We start from the raw sequence: 14,368 nt of genomic DNA on the forward strand, positions 1-14,368 counted from the left end.
GTACACTACTGGCCAGGTACAGTGGCTTGCACCTGTAATCCTAGCACTTTGAGAGGCTAAGGTAGGAGGATTGCTTGAGGCCAGGAGTTTGAGATCAGCCTGGGCAACGTAGCAAAGCTTTGTTTCTAAAAAAGAAAAAAAAAACACTTACCTGACTGTGGTGGCACACGCCTGTATTCCCAGCTACTGAGGAGGCTGAGGTGGAAGAAGCCCTTGATCCTAGGAGTTTGACATTGCAGTGAGTTATGACTGGGCCACAGAGAGATACCCTGTCTCTAAATAATAATAATAAACAAAAAATAGAACTTGGAAGAAGCAGAGACATTGCAGAAAGTTTCAAATAAATTATAATTTATATTGGCTGGGCGTGGTGGCTCACGCCTGTAATCCCAGCACTTTGGGAGGCCAGGGTAGGTGGGTGGATCACCTTAGGTCAGGAGTTCAAGACCAGCCTGGCCAACATGGTGAAAGCCCATCTCTTCAAAAATATAAAAATTAGCCGGGCATGATAGAGGGTACCTGTAATCTCAGCTACTCTGGAGGTTGAGGTGGGAGAATCGTTTGAGCCTGGGAGGCGGAGGTTGCAGTGAGCTGAGATCACACCATTGCCCTCCAGCCTGGGGACAGAGCGAGACTCTGTCTCAAAAAAAAAAAAAAAAAAAAAGAAAAGACAAAAAAGAAATTATAATTTAAATATTCAAGAAAAAATAGTAAATCTATAAAACAAAACCAGGAGAGTAATAAAGAGAAAAAGAACAATTGAAGAACAAGAACAGTCTTAGAAATTTAAAATATGATAGATAAAATTTAAAAAATTCTATAAAATTTGGAAGTTAGTCAAGGAATTCTTCCAGAAAGTTAAATTTTAAAAACAAAATAGAAAATAGGTGAGAAATAGAAATGGAACTTTTGAGAGTAAATCCAGAAGGCTCAATATTTAGAAGAAAAAACAGAAGAGAACTTAAGGGAGGAAATGTAAAGAAAGAAGAAATCTCTGAGAGCTGAAGAATGTATCTCTAGGTTAAAAATGTCTACCAAGGCCCAGCATAATGATGAAAGAGACCCATAACGAGGCATATTGTGGTGAAATTTGAGATCACAGGGAATAAAATGAAGATCCTAAAAACTTCCAGAAAGAAAAAAAAAAAACCAAACAGGTCATACCCAAGGATCAGGAATAGAACTGGCATGGAATGTCTCAATAACTTTGGAAACTTGAAGACAGTAAGACAACACCTTTAATTATATTTTCAACCCAGAATTCTCTGCCCAGCCTATCAGTCAAATGTGAGGGTAGAAAGAAACTTGTTTCAGCTGTACAAAGTTACACAGCAAAAATTTACCTCCCTGGCATTCCTTCTCCAGAAGCTAGTAGAGAATGTGTTCCCATCCTAAAGAGGGACCACATTGAGCAAAGAAGTCATGGGATCCAGGAAACAGGGTCATCACAAGAGAGAAGTGGAAGGAATCCCACATGGTTCTTAATGACTAATATGTGCTTAACTTTCATCATGACAATGTGGATTTAACAAAAATTGAACTAAAATAATTGCATATCGAGAGAAGATGAGAGTTGGTATAATTGAGTTAAAAAATCGTCATCCCCTATAATAGAAATCAGTACTCTTCTGAATCTGGTGAATGGAGAACAGTAATATAGTCATGTTAATTAGGCACATGGAGGAAGAAACTGCTTTAAGAGGTGACGATGAATTTTATGTAAAGTGAATTTTACCACAGTTTTTAAAAACGAGGAGCAGGAGCTGGATTATTGAATGGGCACATGTGTTGACTTTTAAAATAAACATTTTAAATTGAAAAAATTTATATTCATTGTAAAACCTTCAATATAGAAAATGTTGAAGGAAAAGAGAACTTTGCGAGAGATAATCAGTTAGCACTTTAGTTATATATCCTTCCAAATACATATATTTGACCCTTACAGAGTACTATATGGAGATTTTTAATGATTTTTGGTTGTGGAAGTGATGAAATTATTTCCAAACATGACATCCTAGTATTCTTGATACTCTTTTTTCATGTAGTAAAATATCTTTTTGTTTTAATATATATGAGATTTGCTTCATCATTTTAAATGCCTTCATTGAGTCTCTTACAGAGCTGTACCATACTTATTTTAGCTGGTCTCCTACTGTTGGACATTCAGGTTCTTCCCAATTTGCCACTTTAAACACCATCACAGTGAACATATTTATACATAGATCTTTAATACATTTTGCTGATTATTTCCTTAGGATATACTCCTGAATATAGCATTGTTGAGTCAAATGTATGCACTTGAAATGATTTGCCAGTTTAGCTCAACAGCGTTTATTCAGCTGGGGTTACAGATGATCAGGTTGGAGAGACCAGGCATACATATCAGAGATGTGTGGTTTCTGTGGAAATATGACAAATGAGTGACGTAAGTGAGCCTGCAGGCTGCTCAGAGAAAAATTCATAGAAGCTATGGAACTTGAGCCAGGAATCAAACTCTGGTTGAATTTAGATAGGCTGGGTCGGGGGAGGAGGCCGGGATAGAATATCCCTTGTACAAAGAATGTTCTGAAGGTGGCCATGGGACCATTAGCCCTTAAAGTAATCTCAGTCTGCTCAGCCTTTGGCCACCTGCTATACCTTAGTCGGTCTGCCATCATTACTGCCTAAAAGACTTGAATATTCCCACCTTGCATAGGTGTCAAGAAAACTCACACCTGATGAAAGGGCAGGTAGAGAGAAGCCACAGGTCATATAAGGGCACTTTGAAACTTAAAGGAGAGACAGCAAGTAGTCCGGTCAAATTAGGGGATTCCTGTCGAGGCAGACATAATAGAAGAAACAAAAGAGAACTTAAAATGTTAATAAAACCTTGAAGAAAAATAGAAGAACTTTCAAACTCAGGGTAGGCAAATATTTGGACAGAGCACAAAAAGCACCTTTATTTAGTTTGCTACTGCTGCCATGACAAATTACCACAAATTTAGCATGTTAAAGCAATACAAATGTATTACCTTACAGTTCCCTTAGGTTGGAAATCCAGTGTGTTCACTGGGTCTTAGAGTCTCACAATACCAAAATCAGTGTCAGCAGGGCTGGGTTTATTTAGAAGCCCTCTGGGGGGAAATCTGTTTCCTTGCCCATTCACGTTGTTGGCAGAATTCAGTTGCTAGTGGTTTTAAATTTTAGGAGCCCATTTTTTGTCTAGCTGTCAGTTAAGGCCTGTTCCCAGCTCATAGAGGCCACTCACATTTCTCTTGTGGGCTTACAGTCCTCTTCCTCCATTTTCAAAGCTGGCAGTGGCAGGTCTAGTGCCTTCCATGCTTTGAATCTGTCCTGCCTCTTCTTCCACTGTTATGTCTTTATGATTCACCCTAAGGCCTTCCTCTTATACTTTTAAGGGCTCCTGTGATAGATTTAGCCCATCCGCATAATATAACTGAAGATCCCTTAATCACATCTGTAAAGTCCCTTTTGCTATGTAATGTAATCTGTTCCTAGTTTTTGAGGATTAGGACATGAGCACTTTTTGTCAGGGAGGGGGCTTTTCTGCCTACCACTTCCTAAAGTTTAAAAAGAATACATTGAATTTCATCAGAATAAGAAATTGCTGTCTGTAAGAGATATCATTGAGAAAATGAATAGATGAACCACAAACTGGAAAAAAAATACTCTCAACACATATATTTCACAAAGGACAAATAGTAAAAAAGCAAACAACCCAATTTTTAAAATGAGCAAAAGACTTGAACAGACATTAGACAAAATTAGTTATACAAATGAACAATAAGCACATGGTAAAATGATGCTTAACATCATTAGTCGTCACGGAACCACAAATTAAAACACATCTATTAGAATGGCTTAAAAAACAAACCCACTAACTCTACCCAACTGGAACTTTTGTATATTGCTGGTAGGAGTGTGAAATGATACAAACACGTTGGAAAACTATTAGTTTCTCATAAAGTTAAATATATTTCACTCATAGGTAATTATGTAGAAGAAATGAAAATGTGTTCACAAAAAGACATGAACAAGAACATTTATGTCACCTTTATAATAGTTCAAAACTGAAAACAACCCAAATGTCTATAAATAGTAGAATGAATAAATAAATTGTACAATGGAATATGACTCATCATTTTTTAAAAAGAATGAATTATCAATACATGTAACAACGTAGATGAGTCTTAAATACTCCATTTGTGTGAAATTCAAGAACAGACAAAAGAATAGTGATGGAAATTAGAAAATGATTGCAAAACTAGGAGATTTGACTGGGAAGAACGAGAGGGAACTTGCTAGTCTAATGAAAAAGTTGTACTATCTTGTTTTGATGTTACTTACATGGGTAGTTATGATTGTCAAAGTTCATTGAACAGAAAAACCTAAGCTCTTTGTATTTTATTGTATCCAATAAATAATGAAGATTCATGAAGATATATGAGAAGATATTACAGAGGGATGACCCTGTAATTAATTTTTGGAAATAAAATTAATTTTTGGAAATAAAATTTTTGGAAATAAAAATCAATTTCTTAATTTTGAACCACTAGTCAATGTTTAAAAAATACAGTAAGAATGATGCAGGCAGATATGGCAGAGTGAAGACTTCCAAAAATCTTCTTTTCTGTAAAGGCAGTGAGTGTACTAGCAAAAATGGTCAAAATCAATTGTTTCAGAACTCTGAAAATTAACAGGGGCTTACAGCACTCTGGGGAGCATTTATTTAAGAAAAATGGTATGTTAGTCTGTTCTTTCATTGCTATAAAGAAATACCTGAGGCCAAGTAATTTATAAAGAAAAGAGGTTTAATTGGCTCATGGTTCTGTAGGCTATACAAGCATAGCAGCAGCATCTTTTCAACTTGTAGTGAGCCCTGAGGGAGCTTTTACTTATGGTGGAAGGAAAATCAGGACCCAGTATCTCACATGGCAAGAGAGGGAGGAGGTGCCACACACTTTTAAATGATCAGATCTTGCATAAACTCAGAGCTAGAACTCACTCATCACAAAAGGGTGGTGCTAAGCCATTCATGAGGTATTTGCCCCACCATGATTCAAACACCTCTCACCAGGTCCCACCTGCAGCATTGGGGATTACATTTCAACATGAGCTTTGGAAGGGGCAAAACATCCAAATCATATCAAATGGCTTCTTAGTTAGAACAGAGAGCTTTATGATGTTTTAACTTGCCCTGTTGCTATCTTTGTCTCCCTACCTCCAGGTAGACTTGAAAGCCACCAGCTCTGATGTTATGGTGAAAATCAATAGCCTAAAATTCACTGAAGGGGACAGAATGGGGTTGGAGATTCTACAAAAAGCCTCTTTCTTAGAGAATTGTCATTATTTGGCCTGTCTGGCAGTTCCCTGGAAAACCCCACATCCTGTACCTGCTTTTATTTGACTTAACTCAGAATCATTGGGAACAGCTTTTTCCCTGAGAATGTTTGTCAAAAACAATCAGTGTCCATGTTTTCACATTGCGGCTACCTGAGATAGTAATAACAGTTGTAACAAACAAAAAGCTAACCAAAAAACCTTAAAAGGGAAAGCTGGGGAATGAGATATTTATAGGGAGATCTGAAAAGCTCTTTCATATTCCTGGGAACCTCAAAGGCCAGTGCATGTAAAGAGCTGTGCACATGTCCAGACCTGTGTGCGTGCTCAGAAGACTTGAGAGGCCCTAAGCAGTGGCTGAGATTGACCCTGAGATTCTGTGCAAGTGGCAAGTGAAGGCTAAGACAGAGTTAGAAACTTTCTGCCAGAACATTAAAAATGCACCCCAACACACACACAAGGACTCTTAGCTCAAGCTATAGCAGAGATCTGTGATTCTGGTGTTTAAGGAAATCTTGGTGCAATCATTATCTGACTACTAATCTAATGAAGCAGTCACTTCAATGGCCACACATGACAAAGAATACTATACAGAATTAGATCAGGAAAGGCACTGAAGAAATAGCCACACAAAAAAGCAGCAACAACAACGCCTGGGGAAGTAGGAGGAGAATCTAATTCCAGAGATCCCACATTATGTTATTTAAAATGTCTAGTTTTCAACAAGAAGGTATGAGACATTGCCAAAAAGAAAGTACGGCTCATACACAGAGGGAAACACCCATGGAGTCAGTAGAAGCCATCCCTGAGGAAGCACAAATGTTTGACTTAGTAGACAAAGATTTTTAAATCAGCTATTTTAAGTATGTTTAGATAACTAAAGGAAACTGTGTCCAAAGAACTGAGGAAAGTATGAGAACAATGTCTCACCAACTAGAGACTTGAAGAGTCTATTATAAAGAGATCTACATAGAAATTCTGGAGTTCAAAATTATAATAACTGAAATGAAAAATTCATTAAGGGAGACTCAACTGTAGATTTGAGAAGACGGAAGAAAGAATCAGCAAACTTGAAGACAGGTCAATTGCGATTGTCCAGTCTGAGGAACAGAAAGGAAAAAAGAATGAAAAAAAATGAACAGAGCCTCAGAGACCTGTGGGACACAATCAGGTGCACCAATATATGTATAATAGGAGTTCCAGAAGAAGACTAAATAGAGAAGGGGGGAAGATAAAAAGATTCCAGTAAGTTATGACCAAAAATTTCCCATAGTTGGTGGAAAACATGAGTCTCCATAACCAGGAAGTCCGATGAACTCCACGTAGGATAAGCTCAAAGAGATCCACACTTGATACATCATACTCAAACCACTGAAAACCAAAGACAGAATATTTAAAGCAGCAAGAAAGAAGTGACTTATCATGCATAAGGGACATCAATAAGAGTAACAGCTATTTTTCATCAGAAACCTTGGAGGTCATACAGGTGGTGAAATGACACGTTCAAATTGCTGAAAGAAAAAGACAGCTAAGAATTTTCTGTGCATCAAAATGTCCTTCAAAAATGAATATGCAATATGTGGTATGTTTATACAATTGAATGTTATTCATCAATAAAAAGGAACGAAGTACAGATATTTGCTGCAGTATGGATGAACCTTTATAATATGCTAATTGAAGAAGCCAGATACAAAAAGCTACCTCTTATATGATTCCACTTATATGAAATATCTGAACTAGACAAATCTACATAGATAGAAAGTAGATTAGTAGTTTCTTGGGGGACCAATGAATGGGGGCAATGGGTTTGATTTGTTGCTTTTGGAGTGATGAGAATGTTAAGGAATTTGTGGTGATGGTTGTACAACTCTGAATGCCTTAAAACCACAGAATTGTAAGGGGGTGAACTTTATGGTATTTGAATCATATCTGAAAAGAAACCTATAATAAAAATCAAAGCAACACTGCTGAAAACTGTTATAAATTTGTGAAGGTAAATGAAGGAACCATCTCACAGTTCAAGGAAAAAATATCAAGAAATAGAGATTGTTGAGTGAAGAGTTATGACAAGATCCAGGAGTTCTAGTATTTGATTGATAGGAGACCTAGAAGCAGAGAAAGAGCAGGAAAGAGGAGGAGTAGCAGCAGGCCAGAAGCAACAGAAGAATTCTTTCCAGAGGGAAGAATGGACTTAGGACTCAGGAGTGTTCCAACTGCCAGGCATCTCCTTGTCAGACTAATAAATTCCTAGGAGAAAGAAAATCTTTTTCTAGATAAGTAACAAACAAAAATCAAATCTACTATTAAGGACAACTAGAAAAAATGAAAAAAAAAAAAAAATGAAATGTCTGGTCCATGCGACCAGAGAACTGATAGGACAGTAAAGAATCTGAGAGCCAGAGGCCTACTTAATCCCTTGAGGGCTTACAGTGGTTCCCAAGAGGAAGGCCAAGAGGTCCAGAGGCTGCACAGTGCTTTAGACAGCCTCTCAGTGCAGAAGTGAAGGGGATTGTTTTCTAGAGTCTGTTAAGGGAGAGGATGCTTGATGAAACCCTTCTCACTTTGATCTAGAATCCAAAAGGCTAAACCTCTAGAGTAAGGGGAACCAGAAGCAGGTATTGATAGGGACTACAGGTCCATAAAGTTTCTGAAAGTATCTTAGAGTGATAGTGCTCCTTAGAATCAGGCAGAAGCAGTTACAAATCTTGTCTGGAGAAAGGCAGCAGCATCATAGGCCTCAAATAATTTGTATAAGCAGTTTTTCTTAAAATACAGTGTTCAGCGTAAAATCATGAATTCTCAGAAACATGAGGAGACAAGAAATATGAACAGAAACAATAAACAGTAGAAACAGACCTAGAGGTCTGTTTAGAGTTAAGAGACAGACACTAAAATAACTGTTATTGACCATATGACTTGGTTAATATGGGCTGCTGTAGCAGAATATTATAGACTGGGTGGCTTAAAAAATAGAAATTTATTGCTTACAGTTCTGGAGCCTGAGAAGTGCAAGATTAAGATGCCAGGATATCTGTTGTCTGATGATGGTCAGCTTCTGGTTTGCAGATGGACATAGTCTTGCTGTATTCTTACATGGCAGAGAGCAGAGCAGAGGGAGCAAGCTCTTGTGTCTCTTCTTTTAAAGGCACTAATCCCATTCATGAAGACTCTACCCTCAAGACCTAATCACCTCTGAAAGTCCCCACCTCTAACACCATCACATTGGGATATAAGATTTCAACACATAAATTTTGGGGTTTGTGTCAGAGGAGAGACCTACTTAAAGAAACTTTTGGGTATTCAGTCTGTAATACTATGGTAAAATAGAATAAAGACGTTATTGAACATTTTCAGAGAACTAGAAACCATAAAAAGAACCAAATAGATAATCTAGAATTAAAAGAAAGTTTTCAAGAAGGAAATCTCCAAAATGAAACCAGAGCAATGAAAATAATGGGAAAAAATATCAGAGGAAAGTAAAAACATCATAGTGAGAGGTCTAATATTACATTTATTTTGTATAATATTACATTTATTTTGTATCTTTAAGAAGGAACACAAGGAAGGGTCAGAAGCAATATTTATAGTTGAGCATTTCTCCCAAACTAATACAACAATTCACAGAATAAATAAAAAGAAAATGTACTAGGCACATCATAATAAAACTGCCAGCCACACTCAGTGGGAAAATTATAGAAGCTGCAAGAAAATACAACACTCTAAGTAGCAACAACTAGACTGGCAGCTGACTTCGTAACAGAAAATACAGAGGCCTAGAGACAATATATTTAGAGGGCTTAGAGAAAATGACTACTTAGAGAAAATTTCCTTCAAGAATTAAGGTGGAATAAAGACATTTTTAAACCTTGAAAGCTGCAAGAATGTCAACATCTGATTTACAGTATAAACAGTGCTAATAGAAGTTCCTCAGTAGAAGGCTGATGATTCCAGATAGATGTTCACCAATAGAGAAGGGATTGAAAATTTAAAGACATGAGATCTGGGGTAAACATCTGGGTTATAGCTGCATGAACAGCAACTATAGAAAAACATGCACATACAAATGTGTATGCTAACAAAAGAGAGCTGGTGTGGCAATATTAAAGTCAGAAAAAGTATAATTAGAACCCAAAAGAGCAGATCAAGCTGTGTATAGTGGTTAGTTAGATTACCACAGGTCCTTTCAAAGGATGGAAATAGTCAGTAACTTTCACGAAATGAATACGACAAAGACATCTTCCCAACTAAACTCTCTTCAAAACATGCCAAGGTATTGCTCTCCCCTTCTCTTCCAAATTCCTGTCTCTTCCTTCCCTCTTGGTATTTTTCTAATTGTCTTTTAATCTTTCCTTTTTTCTCCCTGTTCTTTCTTTCATTTTTATTAGTGTCTTCCTTCATCTCATCACTCCTCTCCCCAAATTTCCTGTGCATTTGTCTCACCCGTTGTGGACACAATAATATATTTTTAAATTGGAGTTAACACATTTTTTAAATTTTATTTTAAAGTTGTGATAAAATGTACATAAAATTTATTACTATAACTATTTTTAAGTATACTGTTTGGTAACATTAAGTATAGTTGTGTGTAGCTAATGTTGGGGATACATTCTGTCAAATATGTCGTTAGGCGATTTCGTCCTTGTGTGAACATGACAGAGTGTTACTAACAGGATCCCAGATGGTTCAGCTTACTAAGCACCTAGACTACATAGTATATAGCTTGTTGCTCCTAGGCTACCAACCTGGACAGCATGTTACTGTACTAAATATTATAGGCAATTGTAACACAATGGTAAGTGTGTATCTAAACATAGAAAGGTAATGTGTTTGTGTTGGGATGTTAGGATGGCTATGACATCACTAGGCAGTAGGAATTTTTCACCTCCATTATAATCTGTAAGACTACTGTCATATATGTGGTCTATCATTGATTGTAAATGAACAATGGCTTACTCTTAAAAAAAGAGCTTTGTTTACCTTGCCATAGAATTTTAATTTTCTTACAACATCTATCCATCCACTTGCCAAGACACCTGGGACACCATATGCTCAGAGTCAGCCACAGCAGTCACAGGATGCAAGCACAGGTAGCTCTGTCTTAGATTTCATAGACTCTGGCTCCTATACTTAGTTGGTTAGAGTTGGAATAGTTACTGAGGTCAGACTTGAAGGATTGGACCTACATGAGATTTCTAGCTTTGTGTTCCACTCCATGGACATGGGAAGCCCCTGTCAGTACAGCCATTCACTGCAGTTATGGCAGTGCTGTCTCGGAGGGTGGCACGGAGGGGGCGTGAAAAGGGATTGTTACAGATTTAAAAAAATCATCTCCCTGTGACAACTGACGATGTGACCGTATCATTTCTTTGATTGTCATTTACTTTTTTTGCTTTCTTTGAGTGTGTTTGGAACAGAGAACTGATGAGAATCTAGTTTTAAAGGATTTGTTTCTTTCCCATCTTGATTCTGTAGCTTGCAGTGAGCTGCATACTCCATCGCTAGATCGAAAGCCAAATAGTTTTGTTGCAGTGAGTGTCACCACCCCTCCTCAGGCATTCTGGACGAAGCATGCACAGACGGAAATCATTGAGGTGGGTGCTGCTGGTCCCTCTTTGAGGGGCTGTGGGATATGCTCGAGTGGTGTCTCTCGTGATGTTCAGTTATGTGTGCAGCTGTAGTTGAAGCCATATTTACCTGAGTTGTTGCTATTTTCCCGTGGGTTTTCAGTACATTGATATTTTTCATCACATTTACTCATCTGGGTAGCATTTATATTTGCCATATCCTTTATAGTTATTGATTAACTATTGACAGCTTATTTTTAAACAATGATCCTGTAAGCCTTATTGCCTTGTAAGAGGTAAGACCTAATTCCTTCTCGTCACCTCCAATTGGCTGCTGCTTTGGGAGAGTTGTGCTCATTAATCAAAGCTTAGAAGAGTATTAACTATTAACCACCTTCTTGTCCAGACATACCCCTGTTTTTGTTGGTTTTTGTTTTTACAGCCTTTTGAGTTTTGTGTCATATGTTTACTTTTTCCACTAAATTACATAATACACATTTATGGAGGGAATTTTGTAAAATCCTTTTAGATCATCAAGCACATTACATAAGTTATAACACTAAGTGTAGGAGTTACTGGCATGAGATTCTGCAGAGTTTTATTTGTAAAGTGAAGAATTATCAAACTTAAACTGCATTTCTTCTTTTTCACCAGTTGTGCATCTTGGAAGCTAGCCCACCCTTTCAGTCTCTTAGAAACTCATTTCCAAGTTCATGTCAACAAATCTGCTTTCTAAGCGTCTGTTGAGTGCTGTCTACACATCTAGCATAGTGTCAGGCATTGTGGATGATACAGAGCCCATCAGGGCACACAGTCTCTGCCCTGAGGAATTGACCAACTGGTGGTTGGGAAGGCAGAAATGAATATGGCTGCCCCTATGCACAGCAGAGTATGGGAAGTGTTAGAATAGTAGGAAGGTGAGGAGAGTACCAAGAGGCTGGGATCCTATCTGGCTCTGGAGTTCAGAGCAGGCTTCCTAGGGTGGGGCTTCATGGAATTCTGCTTCAGTATGTCTGGGGTGGGGCTCAAGACTGCATTACTTGCAAGCTTCCAAGTGATGCCCAGGTAGCCAGTCTGGGGACCACACATGAAGAGCATGCCAAAATTCTGTTGTGGTTATGCAAATGTGTGACCATAGGGAAGGCATCATACAGATTTGGGGTCTAACCGTATCCTGGTTGGTGTGTGAAAGGCACAAGTAGGAGAGCAAGGAAAGAAAGACTGGAAGGCCAGGCCATGGAGTTTATCAGCAGGTGGTAGTGAGCCAGTGTAGGCTTCTGTGCAGGGGAGTCACCTGACCAGATGAGTACAGGGCAGTCATTTGTGGGACTGGGAGTCGGAAGGGGTGGGTATGGAAAGAAAGGAGCATATGACATAGACTCTGGAGGTGGACCTTGCAAGAGGAGTTCGTGATCACTGGGGTGGCTGAAAACAACAGAGAAGAAGGCATGGGCTTTTAGCCTGCTTGGAAAGTGAACACCTGGGCTTTTAGCCTGCTTGGAAAAGGAGTCAGAGATGGCCTTAGCCAAGGATGGGTAGAGGGAGAAGTGAGTTGGGTGAGGCCCCAACAGTCCACCTAGGTGGAACTGTCCAGTCAGCTTGACTGCCTGGATCTGGATATGCAGAGAGAGAATGGAGCCAGAGGCCCAAGCAATGGCGACGGTGATAGTTATCTGGTACCTGAGAGAGAGAGTATGGTTTTATGGGGCTCTGGAGGACACAGCTGAGCTGCCAGGAAATAGTCACCTATAATCTAAAAACTAGCAGCTGATCCTAAAAAAAATGATAGCTTTTTAAAAGTCAGACTTATAATTATTCCAAACATGGGCTTCTAGAAATACATAATAAACCATTTAAGCCATTCATTTTCTCTTTCATCTGCATGTTTGTACCTCTTAAAGGAATAACCCAAAGTAGTAGGTCCAAATACGTATTACACTTTAAGTTATAAAACTAAGAATGCATGTGGACATCCAACTTGTTTCAGTTTTTTAAAATTCCTTCTATTGAGTGTGAAACCTGTGAAATGAGCCCTCAGGTACAGCTTGTGCAGTGGGTTGATTTATTGTATGTGGATCTGTAAAGGTCTGTGTCAGACTTCTTTTTTCTCTTTTAAAAAGCAGGGTTTTTTTTGCGGGGGGTGGTTATGTATTTATTTAAGCTGCCTTTAGCATTTGTATTGACTCAAGTCAGTGAGAATGTTAGTTTCTCATTCAGAAAAATGTCGGTGTATTTCAAAAGCAATTAGATTTTTAAAAAATTCAACCCTGTGTTCTGTTTATTTCCTTTTCTGTTCTAGGGAACCAACAATCCTATATTTCTAAGCAGTATTGCCTTCTTTCAAGACTCTCTTATCAATCAGATGACACAAGTCAAACTCTCCGTGTATGATGTCAAAGATAGATCTCAGGGAACAGTTAAGTAATGTGTTATAGTTTGTGGGATTTTCTTCCCTTTGAAAAAATTAAGTAATCACTTGAGTGAGAGGTGAACACAGATTGACTTCACTACTGGCTCACAAGTTAACTCATGTCTAAATGCATTTGTTTTTTGGAAATTTCTTTCTAAGCTTTTCCATTGGGCTTCTGACATGAGGGTGAGAGGTGCTGTGGGAAGCAGTCAGCTGGACTCTCGGGGCCAATGGTAATTACATCAGAAGCAAAGCAGGTGCACCAATGCTGTCTCTTACCTTTTCTTCCTCAGATGTATTTACTGGGCTCTGGAACGTTCATTGTCAAAGATCTGCTCCAGGACAGGCATCATAGGTTGCATTTAACACTAAGGTTGGTATTTAATTTTATTCCCTCAAAAGGATCTAGAATGATGAGGTCCATGGACAGATGGGGAAAGGACTCACTTCCTATACTGAGAGAGCACCCTTCATAATACTAAGTGTGTTTGTCCATTATTTAGCCCCTCCTCAGTGGAATATAATCTCCCAGACAGCAGGGAATTTTGTCTGATTTGCTTCACTGCTATTTCCCAGACACCTAGAATAGTGCCTGGTGCTCAATAAATATTTGTGGAAGGAATGAGTGAATGAAAGGGAAACCCCTACTGTATCCCTGGATGGAAAGATGAAAGATATCAGGATGTCAATCCTTCCAAATCATCTTAGGGGAACTTCTCACCAAGACTCAGACATGGTGTTCTTTTTTCAGAATAATGTAAAAACTGGAAAACTATGATCTGGGAAAATAATCCAAAATAGCAAGGAAAATTTGACAAAAAATTAAGTTCCTGCAATATTGAGACATTCTGAAGCTACTGTAAGTAAAGACAGTGTTGCAGGCGTTGGCTGTCTCATCAGTGGACAGGTTAAGAGCCCTGCAGCAGCCCTTAGTTTGTATAGAGAACTTGATGTAGGAAAAAGGTAAAATCTTAGGTAAAATGAGAGGGATCATGTGAGGGAAAGGGCTTTAAGGAAAATATTTAGTTATATAATGTGTCAGAGTTAACTTTAG

General features: G+C 38.3%; 1 protein-coding gene across 14 annotated transcripts in view; it reads left to right on the top strand.

The window, feature by feature from the left end:
• The window catches only part of INPP4A (inositol polyphosphate-4-phosphatase type I A), a 144,743-nt gene that overhangs the window by 77,909 nt on the left and 52,466 nt on the right, over positions 1-14,368 (top strand). For 13 of the 14 annotated variants that reach the window (XM_021671760.2, XM_064371464.1, XM_064371462.1 and 10 more), the window contains 3 exons: positions 10,813-10,931; positions 13,204-13,320; positions 13,608-13,687. In XM_021671760.2, the coding sequence (XP_021527435.2) occupies positions 10,813-10,931; positions 13,204-13,320; positions 13,608-13,687 (316 nt within the window). Of the gene's footprint in view, positions 1-7; positions 10,428-10,812; positions 10,932-13,203; positions 13,321-13,607; positions 13,688-14,368 lie in introns of those variants that run through there. The other variant, XM_064371467.1, reaches the window with a different exon arrangement.

This window comes from Aotus nancymaae, unplaced genomic scaffold (genome assembly GCF_030222135.1).
Source record: "Aotus nancymaae isolate 86718 unplaced genomic scaffold, 86718_ANA_hifiasm-v0.15.2.pri h1tg000131l, whole genome shotgun sequence".
Classification (NCBI taxonomy): domain Eukaryota; kingdom Metazoa; phylum Chordata; class Mammalia; order Primates; family Aotidae; genus Aotus; species Aotus nancymaae.